Raw genomic sequence first — 19,998 nt, 5'->3', positions numbered from 1 at the left:
TTAGCTCATCTGGTAGGCTCGCGTCACTGGGCTGCTTGCGTCTGGGTTTCCCTTTGTAGTCCGTAATAGTTTTCAAGCCCTGCCACATCCGACGAGCGTCAGAGCCGGTCTAGTAGGTAGTAGGAGTGAGTATGTGTGTGTGGGAGCATTTACATTTCTTTTTTTACATTTTAGTCATTTAGCAGACGCTCTTATCCAGAGCATGAGTGCATATATTTCATGTAGCACAACTTAGTTTGGAAGCTTGTCCATTTTTAAAGCCCCCTCTTTCACCCCGAATTCCATGATGTTCAAAAGGTTCAAGGGGTATATCAATCTCCCCAGAGTGAGAGCAAAAAGTTGTGTGAGTCGCTCTCTGTCCACAAGGGGGCACTCCTTCCCCATAGATGGCTCATTTCTGGCCTTCATTGCAGATTCCTGCTTGTTGTTCACTAGTCCCTATGAGGTGCTTGTTCATATAGGTTATGGGTTCCTGTAGGCGATTGGTTTCATTCCTGGGAATTGGATTGAATTATGAATTGACCCCTGTCTGTTATCACAGAAGGGGTCAGTTTCTAAGAGCTGTCCCTTTTCCAGCTGGGTTACAAGGTGCTGTGGTACCGGTACCTAAGATTGATGGGTATGATAACCTTTATGAGAACCGTTTTTCCCCCGGGTTTATTTTTAATGCGTGGAGTCCAGCGCTGGGTGCCAGGTGGTTACCGGGACGCATCTTACCGCCTAAACCAAGCCTTTCGTTGTGACAGAAGTATATCAATTGGGCTACAGCAGGCCCCGAAAACCAGAGTGGACCGGGTTTTAGGCAAACCTTGGTGCATAAACACAGTTTGGTCAATCCAAAGTTTCACAGTGTATGTATTTTCACAGTATGTCAAAAGATTTGCATCTTACGCATGTGTGGGTGCAATGAAAAAGTCTCCCTTCTGCATATTCAGACACATGGTCGAGAGTATTGGAAAGGGAAAAATAACAAATCTTTCTCAGTCCACAAGATGGCATCCCGCCCCTTCAGATGGCACCTGGCGGGAGGCTCGCTGTCTGCTTCAACCAATGTCATCCACACGCAAATGTTGCTCTGGATCATGCAACAGTGGCAAAACTGTGGAGCAGTGTGCATTTTCTCTGACTTCAGGCGATGCATGTTCCCAGTTGCCTCACCTCGGATGTGGATCTGCTATCCGGGGGTGGGGGGGGGTGGTTCTTCCCCCTGGGTGGTTGCCCAGATATGGGAGAGGCTCGGCAGAGCTGACGTAGATCTTTACCCATTACGAGACACTGCCCTTTTGGGAACGGTCGCTTCGGACACTCCTTCACGCCAGTTGTTCTGAATCAGATGTTGAAGAGGGTGCGCCTGGAGGGTTACTAACCGGAGAATGCCAGTGGAAGAATTCCTTTTTTTTTTTTAAGTGCACTTCCACTTACTTCATATTTGATGGTAGAATAACTCCATGTTCGAAATAGGAAAGTAAAACAGGTCTTGATGCAGTGTCTTTTCTTAATTTTGCCACACAAAAAAAATAAAAAATAATAGCCTTTACATAAAATAAAATCATGATCCATCAAAGTAGGTTATTTAACAAATGCGTAGCCTACTCTCAATTTGAAAATAAAATATCCTCGTTCGTCTTCTTATTTCCAAAATGTTTTAAAAAAAAGATCAGAGGTTATTCTACAGAGGCTTGTAAAGGTAGTTTAGTTTGGCTAGTCAATTAAAACGTTGAAGACAAAATAAGTCTATCAATAATCCTGCTGTATTCAGTCTCTTTACAACAAGACAAGGCATCAAGAGTTAACCAACAGGAGGCCAAGGGAATGTACACAATCCACGATTCAAAGACTAAACCCTTAATACAAATAAGTCAAAAATATACATATGTTTTGTCACCCTATTTCACTCAATCTTAAAAAGACTAGGCTACTCATTCTTGTGTATCTGAACTTGTCCAAGAAACGCTAGTGACTCCCAGCTAACACATAACGTTCTGAGAACCATATGTTTCCTAGAGTTTGGTGAGAGTGGGGTTGTCCTATGGTTAATTTGCATACAATCTTCCCACAACTTTCTGGGAATGGTGCAGGATAGTTGCTTGGCTTTGGAACATTCTCAGAACTTTGGCAAGGAACTTGCCAAAAAAAAAAACACATTTTCTTGGTATTTCATTACTTTAACGGGAATTCTGCCTAAAGGATCCAACACGGTTACATTTCAATTTCAATGTTGGTAATGTTGTAGGAACATTCTCCAACTGGTTTGACATTGGGAATGCTCTCAAATAGTTCAGAGAACGTTAAGAAATCAGAGAATATTTTTTTTTTTAAATCATAAACATTCTGTACTTCATAATGTTTTCTTAACGTTCTCGTAACAATTTGAGAACGTGACTTCAAATAGAACCATGAGGAAACCTGTAGGAACTACTATTTGAAGTCACGTTCTCAAATTGTACCTAGAACATTAAGAAACAACATTCTTCTGTGGGAATTTCAGTACTTCAACATGATGTATCCTTACAGGTTTCCCCATGGTTCTATTTAAAGTCACGTTCTCAAATTGTTTCGAGAACGTTAAGAAAACCTTCCATAAAAACCACAAGAAAACGTCTAAGAATGTTATTTTAAAAAACGTACATTCCATTCTTAGCGTCGAACAAAACTCTATCCTCTATCTTGTTAAATGTTAATAGGCCTTGTTTCATTTGAAATGAGGTCTGTTTGAATATACTAAAATGAACAGCTTTGTATGAGTTAGAATACCATGTTTTATGATGGTTTTTTTTTATCTCCATCCTGGTGCTGCAGTGGACTAATTCCATGGATAGAGAACAGAAGATTGATGCCGTGCCAGATTTTTTTTAAAAACGAGGTGTTTGCATGATTAATGCCTAAGCAAATAAATGTCCATGTGTCCCATCTGTGCTTGAAGTTCGAAACACTTAACCCAAACTAAGTTAGCAGTGTTATTAAAAAGTATTTTTTGAAACATGTTCTCAAAATATTATTTAATTACCTTCAAATAACCTAATGATTTCCAATCTCAAAATGTTTTTAAATAACATTCTTAGAACTTTCCCTTGAACGTTAAAAATGTTGTGGTTTTTATGAAAAGCTTTCTTAACGTTGTCAGAAACAATTTGAGGACATTACTTTAAAATAGAACCAATGAGGAAAACGTTACGCAGAAGTACCCGAAATTCACACAGAATAACGTTGTTTCTTAACGTGGTGCCAGCAGGGGTGGCACCACTGGTTCAAAAATGGTATGGCAAAATTAGTATGTATCTTTTCTAGGGCCTGAGTTTTTCCCGATCTCATGACCTGGTCAGGTAAAACTCTGGGTCCTATTCGCAGGCTATGACAAAATATTATTATTATAGATAGCTTCCCTTTTCATCAGTGCTGTGACTATAGGGCTGGGGTGTGAATTGGAAACACTCCTAGTCTAAGGTGCATGAAACCCGTTAAACTACCACAAACCTTGTGAATCTGATATCAAAAGAGCCGGAGACAACAACTTCAATGGACAACATCCTCTGTAGTTTAGTGAACTACCACAGCAGGGCTGGACAACATCCTCTGTAGTTTAGTGAACTACCACAGCAGGGCTGGACAACCTCCTCTGTAGTTTAGTGAACTACCACAGCAGGGCTGGACAACATCCTCTGTAGTTTAGTGAACTACCGCAGCAGGGCTGGACAACATCCTCTGTAGTTTAGTGAACTACCACAGCAGGGCTGGACAACATCCTCGGTAGTTTAGTGAACTACCACAGCAGGGCTGGACAACATCCTCGGTAGTTTAGTGAACTACCACAGCAGGGCTGGACAACATCCTCTGTAGTTTAGTGAACTACCACAGCAGGGCTGGACAACATCCTCTGTAGTTTAGTGAACTACCACAGCAGGGCTGGACAACATCCTCGGTAGTTTAGTGAACTACTATAGCAGGGCTGAGCATTGTGCAAACAATGGTTACAATGTCTTTAAATATTAATTTCACTCTATACACACAATGTTAAACAGTGGATTTACAAATAAAAAAGACAGGTTGCATTGTAGCATAGTCTGACTATGAAAAAACGCATTCCGATTGGCTGGGCCTGGCTCTCCAGTGGGTGGACCGGCTCTCAAGTGGGTGGGCCCATGCCCTCCCAGGTCCACCCATGGCTGCGCCCCTGCCCAGTCATGTGAAATCCATATATTATGGCCTAATGAATTTATTTAAATTGACTGATTTCCTTTTTTATGAACTGTAACTCAATAAAATCATTGACATTTTTGCATGTTGGGTTTATTTTTGTGTTCAGCGTACATAGTTTTAGAGGATGACTAAACTGATTTTATTAACACATACCTTGAACATGTGTTCGCTCTCTCAGACAGGAGAGGACGGATTCCACTAGATAACACAGCCGCAAACAGACCAGAGAGGAGCGTGAGCGAAGAAAGAAACCAAGTGCAGAGTCAAACAATAAGGTGCTGGTGCAACCAAGGGTGCGTTTGCAAATTCACAGTGCCAGAGAGCGCTCAGAGTGTGCTCTGGGCGTTTGTAAATTCAGAGCGTTGTCAGATTGTCCATTGGTAAATTCAGAGCATTGTGTGACGATCGTCATAGTGAGGAGACCAAGGTACAGCGTGGTGAGTGCTCATTAATAATATTTTATTAACTCAGAACAATAAATCAAAACAACAAACAAAGGAAAAAATGAACGTCACGTTCTGCAGGCTTTAAAAACAAGATCCCACACTGAAGGAGGGAAAAAGGGCTGCCTAAGTATGGTTCCCAATCAGAGACAACGATAGACAGCTGCCTCTGATTAGGAACCACACTCGGCCAAAACAAAGAAATACATCACATAGAATGCCCACTCCACATCACACCCTGACCTAACAAAATAGAGAAATAAAACGTCTCTCTCTCAGGTCAGGGCGTGACACATTGTCAGTTTGTCCGTTGGTAAATTCAGAGCGTTGTCAGTTTGTCCGTTGGTAAATTCAGAGCGTCGTCAGATTGTCCGTTGGTAAATTCAGAGCGTTGGCAGTTTGTCCGTTGGTAAATTCAGAGCGTTTCGATCTCGGAGCGTTCAGAACACACACTGGACGCTCTGGCCCAGGAGTAGGGTTGATCCGAGCGTTCTGACCATCACAACGGCAGTCAAGCCCCCATTTTACTCTCCCTAACAGAGCTGGTTAGGCTGTTTTCATGTTATCCACAGCGTTGGTGACTGCAACTGTGCTGCTGGCAATAATGAAATTATTTTTTTTTGACGACATTTACTGACACCAGCCAAATTCAACGGGTGTTGAGCTGGAATTTTGGGAGGTATTATGTCAACTATGTCCATTAAGAAAAACCTGCTTTCTTTTCTGTTGCAAAACGTTTTTCTATATGCTCTATGACGTCAACTAATGAATATGTCTGGTCAGAGAGGAAGAGGCGAAGCGAGAGGGATAACTGGGCCCAAAATCTGTCTTCTCAAACAGGTGGCGTCGATGAGAGTGTGTCGAATTTGGTTAAAGTGATACTTAGGGATTTTGAGGCTTTTGCTGCATTTCAAACTCTCATCGACGCCTTATGCCCTTGGGTGAATCCCCGTCACCATCTTGGACGTCGGCCCAAACCATTAGCAAACAGGAGAAGTTCGCAACGTAAGCACCTCAGCCCTCGTTTTTGATCGAGTTTGCGAGTGTACAATTATGTTCACTTCGGGGCCTGAAATGCCCCATAATTCAATTCGCGATGATTGTACATCCGCTATGAAATGTCAGCCGAAACTTAAAACCTCAACGTTAATATGGGTAAGTCAACATACAAGTGTAAGTAAAAACGAATGTAAAGAGGTTAGAAATTGTGCTACTAATGCACATTACGGCACAAACACGTCTCGTAAAAGTAATGATGTTTTTGTTTGGTTAGCTTTTGGAGATTGTAGAAATAAAGCATTTTCCTTCTTCAGAAGTTCCAGCTTGGCAGGCTAATGTTATTTAGCTAATTAATTTACTATCTATCATACAGTAGGCAGGCTAACGTTATTTAGCTAATTAATTTACTATCTATCATACAGTAGGCAGGCTAATGTTGTTTAGCTAATTAATTTACTATCTATCATACAGTAGGCAGGCTAATGTTATTTAGCTAATTAATTTACTATCTATCATACAGTAGGCAGGCTAATGTTATTTAGCTAATTAATTTACTAACTATCATACAGTAGGCAGGCTAACGTTATTTAGCTAATTAATTTACTAATTATCATACAGTAGGCAGGCTAATGTTATTTAGCTAATTAATTTACTAATTATCATACAGTAGGCAGGCTAACGTTATTTAGCTAATTAATTTACTATCTATCATACAGTAGGCAGGCTAATGTTATTTAGCTAATTAATTTACTATCTATCATACAGTAGGCAGGCTAATGTTATTTAGCTAATTAATTTACTAATTATCATACAGTAGGCAGGCTAATGTTATTTAGCTAATTAATTTACTAATTATCATACAGTAGTTATTTAGCTAGTACTGAGTCAATGATAACATGGCTCTATACACTGGGTGCCAGTACTGAGTCAATGATAACATGGCTATATACACTGGGTACCAGTACTGAGTCAATGATAACATGGCTCTATACACTGAGTACCAGTACTGAGTCAATGATAACATGGCTCTATACACTGAGTACCAGTACTGAGTCAATGATAACATGGCTCTATACACTGGGTACCAGTACTGGCTCTATACACTGGGTACCAGTACTGAGTCAATGATAACATGGCTCTATACACTGGGTACCAGTACTGAGTCAATGATAACATGGCTCTATACACTGGGTACCAGTACTGAGTCAATGATAACATGGCTCTATACACTGGGTACCAGTACTGAGTCAATGTGCAGGGTAATACAAGGTAATTGCGGTAGGATATGTACACTGAACAAAAATATAAACTCAACATGTATAGTGTTGGTCTCATGTTTCATGAGCTAAATAAAAGATTCCATATGCACAAAAACCTTATTTCTCACAAATGTTGTGCACAAATTTGTTAACATCCCTGTTAGTGAGCATTTCTCCCTTGTCAAGATAATCCATCCACCTGACAGGTGTGGCATATCAAGAAGCTGATTAAACAGCATGATCATTACACAGGTGCACCTTGTGCTGGGGACAATAAATGGCCATGATAAAATGTGCAGTTTTGTCAAACAACACAATGCCAAAGTTTAGAGGGAGCTTGCAATTGGCATGCTGACTGCAGGAATGTCCACCAGAGCTGTTGCAAGATAATTTAATGTTATTTTCTCTACCATAAGCCGCCTCCAATGTTGTTTTAGAGAATTTGGCAGTACGTCCAACCGGCCTGACAACCGCACACCACGTGTAACCACGCCAACCCTGGACCTCCATATCTGGCTTCTTCACCAGCGGGATCATCTGAGACCAGCCACCCGGACAGCTAATGAAACTGTGGGTTTGCACAACCAAAGAACTTCTGCACAAACTGTCAGAAACCGTCTCAGGGAAGCTCATCTGCGTGCTCGTGGTCCTCACCTGGGTCTTGATTTGACTACAGCATTGTAACCAACTTCAGTGGGCAAATGTTCACCTTCGATGGCCACTGGCACGGTGAAGGAGTGTGCTCTTCACAGATAAATCCTGGTTTCAACTGTACCGGGCAGATGGCAAAAGCTACGGACAACGAACACAATTACATTTTATCAATGGCAATTTGAATGCACAGAGATACCATGATGTCGTGCCGTTCATCTGCCGCCATCACCTCATGTTTCAGCATGATAATGCACAGCCCCCATGTCAACAAGGATCTGCACACAATTCCTGGAAGCTGAAAATGTCCCAGTTCTTCCATGGCCTGCATACTCACCAGACATGTCACACATTGAGCATGTTTCAGATGACAGCGTGTTCCAGTTCCCGCCAATATCCAGCACCTTCGCACAGCCATTGAAGAGGAGTGGGACAACATTCCACAGCCTAAAATCAAATCAAATGACATTTTATTGGTCACATACACGTGTTTAGCAGATGTTATTGTGGGTGTATCGAAAATGCTTGTGTTTTCTAGTTCCAACAGTTGCAGTAGTATCTAACAAGTAATATCTAACAATTTCACAGCACATACCCAATACACACACAAATCTAAGTAAAGGAATGGAATTAAGAATATATAAACATAATGTCAGAGTGGCATAGACTCTGATACAGCAGAATAGTATAGAATACAGTACCAGTTTATAATACAGTATATACACATGAGATTAGTAATGCAGCTATATGAAAAAAGGAGATCGATGTGTGTGTCATGCTACATTTTTTTTTCTCCTAACCAAACTGTGCTATTTTCTGTGGGGTTTTTTTCTCCCCCGCATTGTTTGTAACTTATTTTGTACATAATGTTGCTGTTACCATCTCTTATGACCGAAAAGAGCTTCTGGAAATCAGAACAGCGATTACTCACCTCAGATTAGACAAATATTTTTTTTCTTTAATGAGTCCTACGTGAAGGATATACTGCTTCTCCGAGACTAGGCCCAAATCCCCGTCATCTGTTAACCAACAGATGCATATCATGTGAAATCAATAGATTAGGGCCTAATGAATTCATTTCAATTGACTGATTTCTTTGTATAAACTGTAACTCAGTAAAAATCTTTGAAATTGGTGCATGTTGCGTTTTATATTTTTGTTCATAACTAAGAATAACGCCTAGATCACACCGACCGAGATATTTTATTTTTGTTACACCAGAAGAAGTACATTAATTTCCAATGTGTTTGCCGTGCAGCATTGCGTTGCAGAGACAGTTGAGGTGTGTTCTGTGTGGTGCATACGTTGGATTTATCAGGATGTATGCATCAAACTGTATGTGTAGACAGCTTGACAGAAATGGTAGCAGAATGTGAATGTTGAACCTTTGTTGCATACATATCCAGATGATGCCGTGTACTATTTTGCGCGAAAACCACTGTTCGGTGTTATCCAGGCGTCAAGTAACTATAGGAGTGTATAGCCTGCTGCAAACATTCCCTTTGGACAGTAAGATGAAACGACTTAATATCGCCATCTGCCGGCCTTTGGGTTTACCGTTCCATGTTGCGAGCAGATCCACAAACAAGATGTTGTATTTTACAGAGAGTATGGGCTGTATTTAACCCGAAGTACCTGCACTACAGCGCGATAGAAAATGTAAAGTAAATAAGTACGTTTACATGCACACTAATAATTCGATATTAAACGTATTATGGCAGTATGCCGAGTATGCCATAGTCATCATGTAAACACCTTACTGTGTTTATAATCAGGGTAAGGTCATAATCGGAAGTAAGAATACAAAGGTTAAAACGCCTGTTTTCTTTTTTTCAAATGAGGATATGCAAACACCTTAATCGGATTTCCGGCGGTGTATTTCATCTGCCTATGTGCTGGTGTAACCGATGTGAAATGGCTAGTTAGTTAGCGGTGGTGCGCGCTAATAGCGTTTCAATCAGTGACGTCACTCGCTCTGAGACTTGAAGTAGGGTTGCCCCTTGCGTTGCAAGGGCCGCGGCTTTTGTGGCGCGATGGGTAACGATGCTTCGTGGGCGTCAGTTGTTGATGTGTGCAGAGGGTCCCTGGGACGGAATCTACACTGTTACACTAGCATGAGTGAAGTGAGTTCGAATAAACGGAATAGTTTTCAAATGTCCGAACTCGGAATGAAATAGGCTTCCCCACCCAAAAAACAAGACACCGTTTCCGTGGTAGAACGTTTACTTGTAGTCCCACCAGACCTGATTTCAGAAGTGATCATGAAAACAGGATTTATTAGGGAAATTGTTATTTTTGTAAAGCATGTAAAACGTTTAAATTGAACTATTGTAACGACCCTGGGTTTATAAGCGCGGATATCGACTCTGCCGTTCGAGCATGTTTTTGCGGCACAGTCGATAGCGCGCCGGACTTCGGGCTTGAAGGTCGAGGGTTCGAGACCTGCTCCCTGCCTGTTTCTTTACACTGGTGTCAGAAGGGATCGGACCTTGCATCCACGACAGTGCGTGTGCTTGGCCGGTTGAGCACGTTCCTGCTGTTTCATTACACTATTATATTAATCTGACTATTACTGTGTGCACGTAACCGACGATTACTCATTCCTGTTTCTGTTTTTGCGGAGACTGGATCCACTTAAAAACTCTGCATATGTCGATTTAATCGGAATTTACCTTTTATATTTCAAATGCGCTATAGCGCTGTAGAGAAAAAGGCTTATTTTTTTTGTGGAAAGAGCCACGTTTTTTTTCCCCCTGCATTCCGATGTTGTGAGAGTTCTGTGCTGGCTGGGTGTGTACCAGATGACTCACCAGCCAGGTGAGAGATATACCATTACTCCGCACCAGAGCCGAGGTAGAACAGCTGACTGACTATGGAAGAAGAGCAGCAGAACCCGATCCTGAAAGAGGGATTCCTTGTGAAACGGGTATGATATAAATAAACCGTTATATGTCCATATGATGCGCATTTCACTCGACTATTATTCATCAATGTGTTATAACATTGTTTTAAATAAGTAGTTATAAAATGCGTAGTATTTTAATTAATATATATTTTGTAATTGTATCTCTAGGGTCATGTAGTTCACAACTGGAAGGCTCGCTGGTTTGTACTCAAGCCAGACAAGTTGCTCTACTATAAATATGATGGAGGGAAGAGAGACTCCTGTCAACGCGGGAGGATCATGTTGACCGATTGTAAAATCTCTTGTCCGTTTCTGGAGTATGACAACCGCCCGGTGAGTTAATGTACAAGCCCCTTTACGTTTACCTCGTCTGGAATCAGTGACATTTTGGCTGTTGAACAGCATTCAAATCATAGAATTACATACTCCATCATGGTTCTAATGCTGATCTCTGTGATTAGAACAGCATTATATTCTATTGTTTTCTAGAGTTATGATTCTATTCTAGAATGATGATTCTATTCTAGAGTTACGATTCTAGAGTTATGATTCTATTCTAGAGTTATGATTCTATTCTAGAATTATAATTCTATTCTAGAGTTATGATTATTTTCTAGAATTATAATTCTATTCTAGAGTTATGATTCTTTTCTAGAATTAGAATTCTATTCTAGAGTTATGATTCTATTCTAGAATTATGATTCTATTCTAATAGAATAGCATTATATAGTGTATGCTGTTCATGTCTCTGAAACTGTTGCCCTGAGGATATATCGCTGCACTAGATATGTCAATAGATTGACGTGGTGTATTGTTGAAAACAGGCTGCGAAGTGGGAGTGTCTCAGCTCTGTTGAGCCCAGCCCAGCTTTTTGCTTCCTTCTGTAATCATACGAGAAAATGCAAGGCCTGGGGACATCTCGTCATAAATAGACTAGAGTAAATGTCCCATTTTGTTTTTTATTAGAGTAGTTTCAACCTTAGACCACTTGACACTATCATCGTAGATAGAGTATGCTTTTCATAGTTTTCAAAGGTGTGTTGGGATACATCTCTCGATGCTGTTGGACACATCAGGATATCATCTTGGGGTTAAGATGTAATCTTCAGGTATTCAACATCATCCGTTGGTCTTCTTTGTTGTTTACTGTACCTCAGCTGGTGTTCAAACTGCAAACCAAGAGTTCTGCCGAGTACTTCCTGGAGGCGTGTTCTCGGGAGGAGCGTGACCAATGGGCAGCGGATATCGGTGCAGCGGTGGAGAAGCTCCGCCCGGCTGACTCTCCTACCCCCAGCCAGTCTAAAACCACTGGACACCAGTCACTACAACTACACAACGTCAGCCTGAAGTGAGACTCTTAGGAGGCTTGGCTGAAAGACTTTCGCCAACCGTCGACACTGGTTAAAATTACACCATTACAACCAGATTACATGGTTATAAACTGGTTAAAATTACACCATTACAACCAGATTACATGGTTATAAACTGGTTAAAATTACACCATTACAACCAGATTACATGGTTATAAACTGGTTAAAATTACACCATTACAACCAGATTACATGGTTATAAACTGGTTAAAATGACGTTATTACAACCAGATTACATGGTTATAAACTGGTTAAAATTACACCATTACAACCAGATTACATGGTTATAAACTGGTTAAAATTACGCCATTACAACCAGATTACATGGTTATAAACTGGTTAAAATGACGTTATTACAACCAGATTACATGGTTATAAACTGGTTAAAATTACACCATTACAACCAGATTACATGGTTATAAACTGGTTAAAATTACACCATTACAACCAGATTACATGGTTATAAACTGGTTAAAATGACGTTATTACAACCAGATTACATGGTTATAAACTGGTTAAAATTACACCATTACAACCAGATTACATGGTTATAAACTGGTTGTAATAACATTGCCCGCTTGGTTGTATTTAGTCTATTAGTCACATGAGTGAAGTCTTTAGCTATTCCATAAAGACAGTCACACAGCTGGTCAATAGTGAAGCTATTCCATAAAGACAGTCACACAACTGGTCAATAGGGAAGCTATTCCATAAAGACAGTCACACAACTGGTCAATAGGGAAGCTATTCCATAAAGACAGTCACACAGCTGGTCAATAGTGAAGCTATTCCATATGGACAGTCACACAACTGGTCAATAGGGAAGCTATTCCATAAAGACAGTCACACAGCTGGTCAATAGGGAAGCTATTCCATAAAGACAGTCACACAGCTGGTCAATAGTGAAGCTATTCCATAAAGACAGTCACACAGCTGGTCAATAGGGAAGCTATTCCATAAAGACAGTCACACAGCTGGTCAATAGTGAAGCTATTTCATAAAGACAGTCACACAGCTGGTCAATAGTGAAGCTATTCCACAAAGACAGTCACACAGCTGGTCAATAGTGAAGCTATTCCACAAAGACAGTCACACAGCTGGTCAATAGGGAAGCTATTCCATAAAGACAGTCACACAGCTGGTCAATAGTGAAGCTATTCCACAAAGACAGTCACACAGCTGGTCAATAGGGAAGCTATTCCATAAAGACAGTCACACAGCTGGTCAATAGTGAAGCTATTTCATAAAGACAGTCACACAGCTGGTCAATAGTGAAGCTATTCCACAAAGACAGTCACACAGCTGGTCAATAGGGAAGCTATTCCAGCTAAAGGTTTAGGGCCAAGGGGAAGAGCTAAGAGGTGAATTTTATCCAGCTGACATGGTGGGTTGTCCTTCCTTCTCTCAGCCAGGTGGTGGACTCCATGTATGACGTCCACAGTGGCATCAAGCTGACCAGCCACAACGAGCAGGGAAACTCCTACAGCAACTGCTTCTCAGGTGAGACGCTCTGACACATGCCAAGAACACCTTCTGAATATTGAGTTGCATCCACCTTTTTGCCCTCAGAACAGCCTCGATTCGTCGGGGTCATGGACTCTACAAGGCGTCGAAAGCGTTCCACGAGGAATGCTGGCCCATATTGATTCCAATGCTTCCCACAGTTGTGTCCAGTTGGCTGGATGTCCTTTGGGTGGTGGACCATTCTGGATACACACTGGGAAACTGTTGAGCGTGAAAAACCCAGCAGTATTGCAGATCTTGACACAAACCGGGGCACCGGGCACCTGCTACCATACCCCGTTCAAAGGCACTTTTCTTTCCCATTCACCCTCTGAATGGCACACACACACAATCCATGTCTCAATTGTCTCAAGATTTAAAAATCCTTTGTCTCCTCCCCTTCATTCTACACTGATTGAAGTGGATTTAACAAGTGACATCAATAAGGGATCATAGCTTTCACCTGGATTCACCTGGTCAGTCTGTCATGGAAAGAGGTCTTCATGTTTTGTATACTCAGTGTGCATGCCACTTAACAGACATTTGTGTATGTGATCCCAGCTGAACATACTACTGCTGTTGGTGCTGTTGGTGGAGGGGGATCTCTGAGGTTGTTGTGGATGGATGTAATGACAGTGGTGCTGATGCTGTGGATCCTCTCTCTCTCTCCCCCCTGTCTCACCTTCTCTCTCTCTCCTCTCTCCCCTCTCTCTCTGTCCCCCTCTCTCCTCTCTCTCTCTCTCTCTCTCTCCTTCTCTCTCATCTTCTCTCTCTCTCCTTCTCTCTCCTTCTCTCTCTTACCTTCTCTCTCTCTCCTCTCTCTCTCCCCCTCTCCCCCTCTCTCTCCTTCTCACCTTCTCTCTCTCTCCTCTCGCTCCCCCTCTCCTCCCTCTCTCTCTCCCTCTCTCTCTCTCCCTCTCCTTCTCCCTCTCCTTCTCTCTCTCCCCCTCTCCCTCTCTCTCTCTCTCTCTCTCTCTCTCTCTCCCTCTCTCTCCCCTATTCTCTCTCTCTCTCTCTCTCTCTCTCTCTCTCTCTCTCTCTCTCTCTCTCTCTCTCTCTCTCTCTCTCTCTCTCTCTCTCTCTCTCTCTCCTCCCCCCCTCTCTCTGTCCTCAAGGTTCTGCGGTGGTGGACTGGCTGGTGTTCAATCAGCTGGCTCTGACCCGTGTAGAGGCTGTGACTCTGTCCTCGGCCGTCCTAGAGGAAGGTTTCCTACGCCCCGTAGGTCTGAGGAGCGTTGAGGCTCAACGCAGCCATGGGCTCAGTGAGCAGTTCCTGGATGACTCCACTGCTCTCTACAGCTTTGTGAGTGACAGTCCCTAGTAATAGTAGTAACCCCTTCTCTCCATGAAGGTTGATTCACTGATTGATTCACTGACTGATTCACTGATTCATTCACATGTACTGTTGTGCTTTAGACAGTGTCTAAACCAGATGTCCTGTACCCTACTGTATTTCCTTGTTAATGTGTCCATGTTGTCTCTCCCAGTCAGAGAACTTTAAGAAAAGAGGGAGTGTGAAGGCTGAGACTTCCCTATCAGCCATGGAACTAAGTGGGAAAGTCCTGAAAAGAGGCTATCTACTGAAACAGGTGAGAAAAACTCTGCCAGTCAGCCCAAACTAGGGGCTATCTACTGAAACAGGTGAGAAAAACTCTGCCAGTCAGCCCAAACTAGGGGCTATCTACTGAAACAGGTGAGAAAAACTCTGCCAGTCAGCCCAAACTAGGGGCTATCTACTGAAACAGGTGAGAAAAACTCTGCCAGTCAGCCCAAACTAGGGGCTATCTACTGAAACAGGTGAGAAAAACTCTGCCAGTCAGCCCAAACTAGGGGCTATCTACTGAAACAGGTGAGAAAAACTCTGCCAGTCAGCCCAAACTAGGGGCTATCTACTGAAACAGGTGAGAAAAACTCTGCCAGTCAGCCCAAACTAGGGGCTATCTACTGAAACAGGTGAGAAAAACTCTGCCAGTCAGCCCAAACTAGGGGCTATCTACTGAAACAGGTGAGAAAAACTCTGCCAGTCAGCCCAAACTAGGGGCTATCTACTGAAACAGGTGAGAAAAACTCTGCCAGTCAGCCCAAACTAGGGGCTATCTACTGAAACAGGTGAGAAAAACTCTGCCAGTCAGCCCAAACTAGGGGCTATCTACTGAAACAGGTGAGAAAAACTCTGCCAGTCAGCCCAAACTAGGGGCTATCTACTGAAACAGGTGAGAAAAACTCTGCCAATCAGCCCAAACCATCTGTGATTGGATGTGGCCTAGTCTTTGCCAATCAGCCCAAAGCATCTGTGATTGGATGTGGCCTAGTCTTTGCCAATCAGCCCAAACCATCTGTGATTGGATGTGGCCTAGTCTTTTGTGTTTGTTCTCTGCTTCAACTCTGCTCTCATAACCACACTTCTCTACATATCATGTGTTTGGTTATTCATGTCTCCTGTCTTCCTCTAATACAGGGACACAAAAGAAAGAACTGGAAGGTTCGACTGTTTGTGCTGCGATCAGAGCCAGGTTACCTTCACTACTATGACCCCAGTAAGGTGAGTGACGATTGGTTACCTTCACTACTATGACCCCAGTAAGGTGAGTGACGATTGGTTACCTTCACTACTATGACCCCAGTAAGGTGAGTGACGATTGGTTACCTTCACTACTATGACCCCAGTAAGGTGAGTGACGATTGGTTACCTTCACTACTGTGACCCCAGTAAGGTGAGTGACGATTGGTTACCTTCACTACTATGACCCCAGTAAGGTGAGTGACGATTGGTTACCTTCACTACTATGACCCCAGTAAGGTGAGTGACGATTGGTTACCTTCACTACTAGTAAGGTGACATGGCTATAGACTATAGCTATATACTCATAGCCTGGGTACCAGTCTATTTGTGCTATCTTTCCATAGCCTGGGTACCAGTCTATTTGCTCTATCTTGCCATACAGGTTCTCATTCTCTTCGGTCTTCTTCTGTGGGTATTGACATCATGTTGTTTGTGTTCTGTCTCATCCACTTCCTGTGTTATGTCACTTGTTGATGACATCAGGACGACATCAGTCCCGTGGGCGGGTTCTCTCTCCGAGGCTGTCTGGTCTCTGCTCTGGACGACAACGGTGTTCCTTCAGGTGAGTCACACAAACACAAACGAGCGCACGCGTACATGCGCACGTACACACACACACACTGAGTCACTCTCTCAGTCAGCCCTAAGATACAGCTGTCTTGCTCCAGTAAAGGTGTGGCTGATAACACAATGGGACTGGCCCGTGACAGGCATGGGTTGAGTTCAGTAGGGCACACGAGCAAAACATCTTGATCCAAATGTTCTCATTGAAGTTCAGGTAGTACCTACTAGTTTCATTCTGTTTCAAAACGTTTTGTTCTTCCTGAACATGACCCAGAGAGAGCAGTGAGTCAGTCAGTCTGGGGAGGCTGATTCTCTCTCTCTCTCTCACTCTCACTCTCACACTCACACTCACACTCACTCTCACACTCACACTCACTCTCACTCTCACACTCTCTCTCACACAGGTGTGAAGGGTAAAGTCCAAGGTAACCTGTTGAAGATCATCACACAGTTTGATACTCACTACTACATCCAGGCTCCCAGCAGACAGGAGAAGATGGACTGGATAGAAGCTATCAGAGGACAGAGTTAAATAAAGTCAAGTTTATTACTTTAACGTAGTGTTTTAGGTCAGGCTGTTATCGATACATCCAATCCATACCGTTTTTATTTTTTATTTTTTTTACTATACAAATCTTCTAGCGTATAAGATTCCAAGAAAGTATACATTCCATGAATGTAACCGTGCAAAGTTAACCGTTTGGAATAATGGTTTTAAACATGTAAATAGATCATTCAACATGGTGCTGTTTTGAATATTAAATAAAGCTTTTCGCCCATGTGAGAAGGCCTATGTGTTTCATGTGTAATGTTCTTAGCACGTGTAACATTGAAGTCACTCTATGGTTTAAGTACAAATGTACCAGAAATGTGATTCAGGTAGAGACAGGCAGCGCCCCGGGAGAAGTGTGTCACACCCACAGCGAGACCAGACGTGCTTTTTCCAAACAATAAAATAGAGCCATAACGTGTAATCTAGCCTACATCCCAAAATGGTGCCCTATTCCCTATATAGTGCACTACTTTAGACCAGAACTCTATGGGGCACCGGTCAAAAGTAGTGTACTGTATAGGGAATAGGGTGCCATTTGGGATGCAAACCTTAGTGCATCTCTATGATTCCTTCCCTGTTGGTATCATCATCCCGGTTACCCAGGTAACTGAAGTGTTCTGAGGTGAACCAGAGCTGTAGTTTTCCATTGACACAGATATATTCCAAAGAGGCAGCTATAGAGAAATGTACTAAAGATTGACAACAATTTTTACTGCCAGATGCAAGGTTTCACCCGTCCCAATTATTTCAGATATACAGAAGTGCAAGTTTCACCATGGCACAGACCGTGTGTCACATGTCCTTAGGGCTGCTCTTAAATACTGTGTCTGGCAGCACAGAGACTACAGGACTGCTCATAAATACTGTGTCTGGCAGCACAGAGACTACAGGACTGCTCATAAATACTGTGTCTGGCAGCACAGAGACTACAGGACTGCTCATAAATACTGTGTCTGGCAGCACAGAGACTACAGGACTGCTCATAAATACTGTGTCTGGCAGCACAGAGACTACAGGACTGCGCATAAATACTGTGTCTGGCAGCACAGAGACTACAGGACTGCTCATAAATAATGTATCTGGCAGCACAGAGACTACAGGACTGCTCATAAATAATTACATTTTTACATTTTAGTCATTTAGCAGACGCTCTTGTCCAGAGCGACTTACAGTAGTGAATACATACATTTCATAAATTTTTTTGTTGTTGGTACTGGCCCCCCGTGGGAATCTAACCCACAACCCTGGCGTTGCAAACACCATGCTGGCATTGCAAACACCATGCTCTACCAGCTGAGTCACAGGGAAGGCCATAATAATGTGTCTGGCAACACAATAATAAGGTGATTGATGACATGACTGGATGGATTGTTATGTTGCTTCATAGACCTGGCTAGTACAAGAGACATGACTGGATGTTACGACTTCTACCGAAGTCGATGCCCCTCCTTGTCCGGGTGGTGTTCGGCGGTCGACGTCACCGGTCTTCTAGCCATCACTGATCAGTTTTTCATTATCCATTGGTTTTGTCTTGTCTTCCTACACACCTGGTTCCAATCCCATTCATTACATGTTGTATATTTAACCCTCTGTTTCCCCTCATGTCCTTGTCACGGTCGTCGTAATGGATGAACCAAGGCACAGCGCGTATGTGAATGCTCATTTTATTTAACACGAATCAAAACAATGACCGGACGACAAAGAGTCTTGTAGGCAACACACAGCAATACAAAGAACAATCTCCCACAAACCCCAAAACAAACAAACTCCTAATTATAGGACCTTCAATCAGAGGCAACGATAGACAGCTGCCTCCAACTGAAGGCCCCAACACCAATTAGAAAAACATAGAAATACAAATGTCTAGACAGAACATAGAAATAAACTAACATAGAACAATAACCAAAAACCCCGGAATACATAAATCTAACACCCCTCTACATACACAACCACCCTGAACCATATAAAACAAATACCCCCCTGCCACGTCCTGACCAAACTACAATAACAAATGACCCCTTTACTGGCCAGGACGTGACACCCACCCCCTGCCACGTCCTGACCAAACTACAATAACAAATGACCCCTTTACTGGTCAGAACGTGACACACACCCCCTGCCACGTCCTGACCAAACTACAATAACAAATGACCCCTTTACTGGCCAGGACGTGACACACACCCCCTGCCACATCCTGACCAAACTACAATAACAAATGACCCCTTTACTGGTCAGAACGTGACACACACCCCCTGCCACGTCCTGACCAAACTACAATAACAAATGACCCCTTTACTGGCCAGGACGTGACACACACCCCCTGCCACGTCCTGACCAAACTACAATAACAAATGACCCCTTTACTGGTCAGGACGTGACACACACCCCCTGCCACGTCCTGACCAAACTACAATAACAAATGACCCCTTTACTGGTCAGAACGTGACACACACCCCCTGCCACGTCCTGACCAAACTACAATAACAAATGACCCCTTTACTGGCCAGGACGTGACACACACCCCCTGCCACGTCCTGACCAAACTACAATAACAAATGACCCCTTTACTGGCCAGGACGTGACAGCCAGTGATTGATTGTAAGTTATGTACGCGTGTATTTTTGTATCGGTGTGCGACGGGTTATTTTTAGCCGTGTTATTTGTGTACTTTGGTTTTAGAGTTTGTTTTTTTGTTTATTAAAATACTCCAGTTTAACCAAGTTGGTTTTTCCTGCGCCTGACTTCCCTGCCACCTACAAACACGACTATGACACCGGATAGATTGTTATGTTACTTCATAGACCTGGCTAGTTTTAATGCATTGTAGAAGTATGTGAGTGTTACTTCTTAGACCTGGCTAGTTTTAATGCATTGTAGAAGTATGTGAGTGTTACTTCATAGACCTGGCTAGTTTTAATGCATTGTAGAAGTATGTGAGTGTTACTTCTTAGACCTGGCTAGTTTTAATGCATTGTAGAAGTATGTGAGTGT

At 42.6% G+C, this 19,998-nt stretch overlaps 1 protein-coding gene across 2 annotated transcripts; it reads left to right on the top strand.

The window, feature by feature from the left end:
* Nucleotides 1-9,925: 9,925 nt before the first annotated feature.
* On the top strand, nucleotides 9,926-17,245 carry plek2 (pleckstrin 2). Of its 2 annotated transcripts, none has more exons than XR_006761876.1 (9): nucleotides 9,926-10,475; nucleotides 10,623-10,787; nucleotides 11,612-11,802; nucleotides 13,233-13,324; nucleotides 14,443-14,630; nucleotides 14,815-14,916; nucleotides 15,786-16,127; nucleotides 16,374-16,452; nucleotides 16,859-17,245. XR_006761876.1 is itself a non-coding variant. In XM_014189394.2 (9 exons), the coding sequence occupies exons 1-9, from the start codon at nucleotides 10,422-10,424 to the stop codon at nucleotides 16,984-16,986; spliced, it is 1,083 nt and encodes a 360-aa protein (XP_014044869.1). In that variant the 5' UTR covers nucleotides 9,926-10,421; the 3' UTR covers nucleotides 16,987-17,245. The 2 variants fall into 2 exon arrangements, 1 of the variants encoding a protein (XP_014044869.1); XM_014189394.2 differs by having other exon boundaries at nucleotides 15,786-15,869.
* Nucleotides 17,246-19,998: the final 2,753 nt, after the last annotated feature.

The sequence above is a fragment of the Salmo salar genome, chromosome ssa01, assembly GCF_905237065.1.
Source record: "Salmo salar chromosome ssa01, Ssal_v3.1, whole genome shotgun sequence".
Classification (NCBI taxonomy): domain Eukaryota; kingdom Metazoa; phylum Chordata; class Actinopteri; order Salmoniformes; family Salmonidae; genus Salmo; species Salmo salar.
This window is presented reverse-complemented; position numbering and strand designations above follow the sequence as displayed.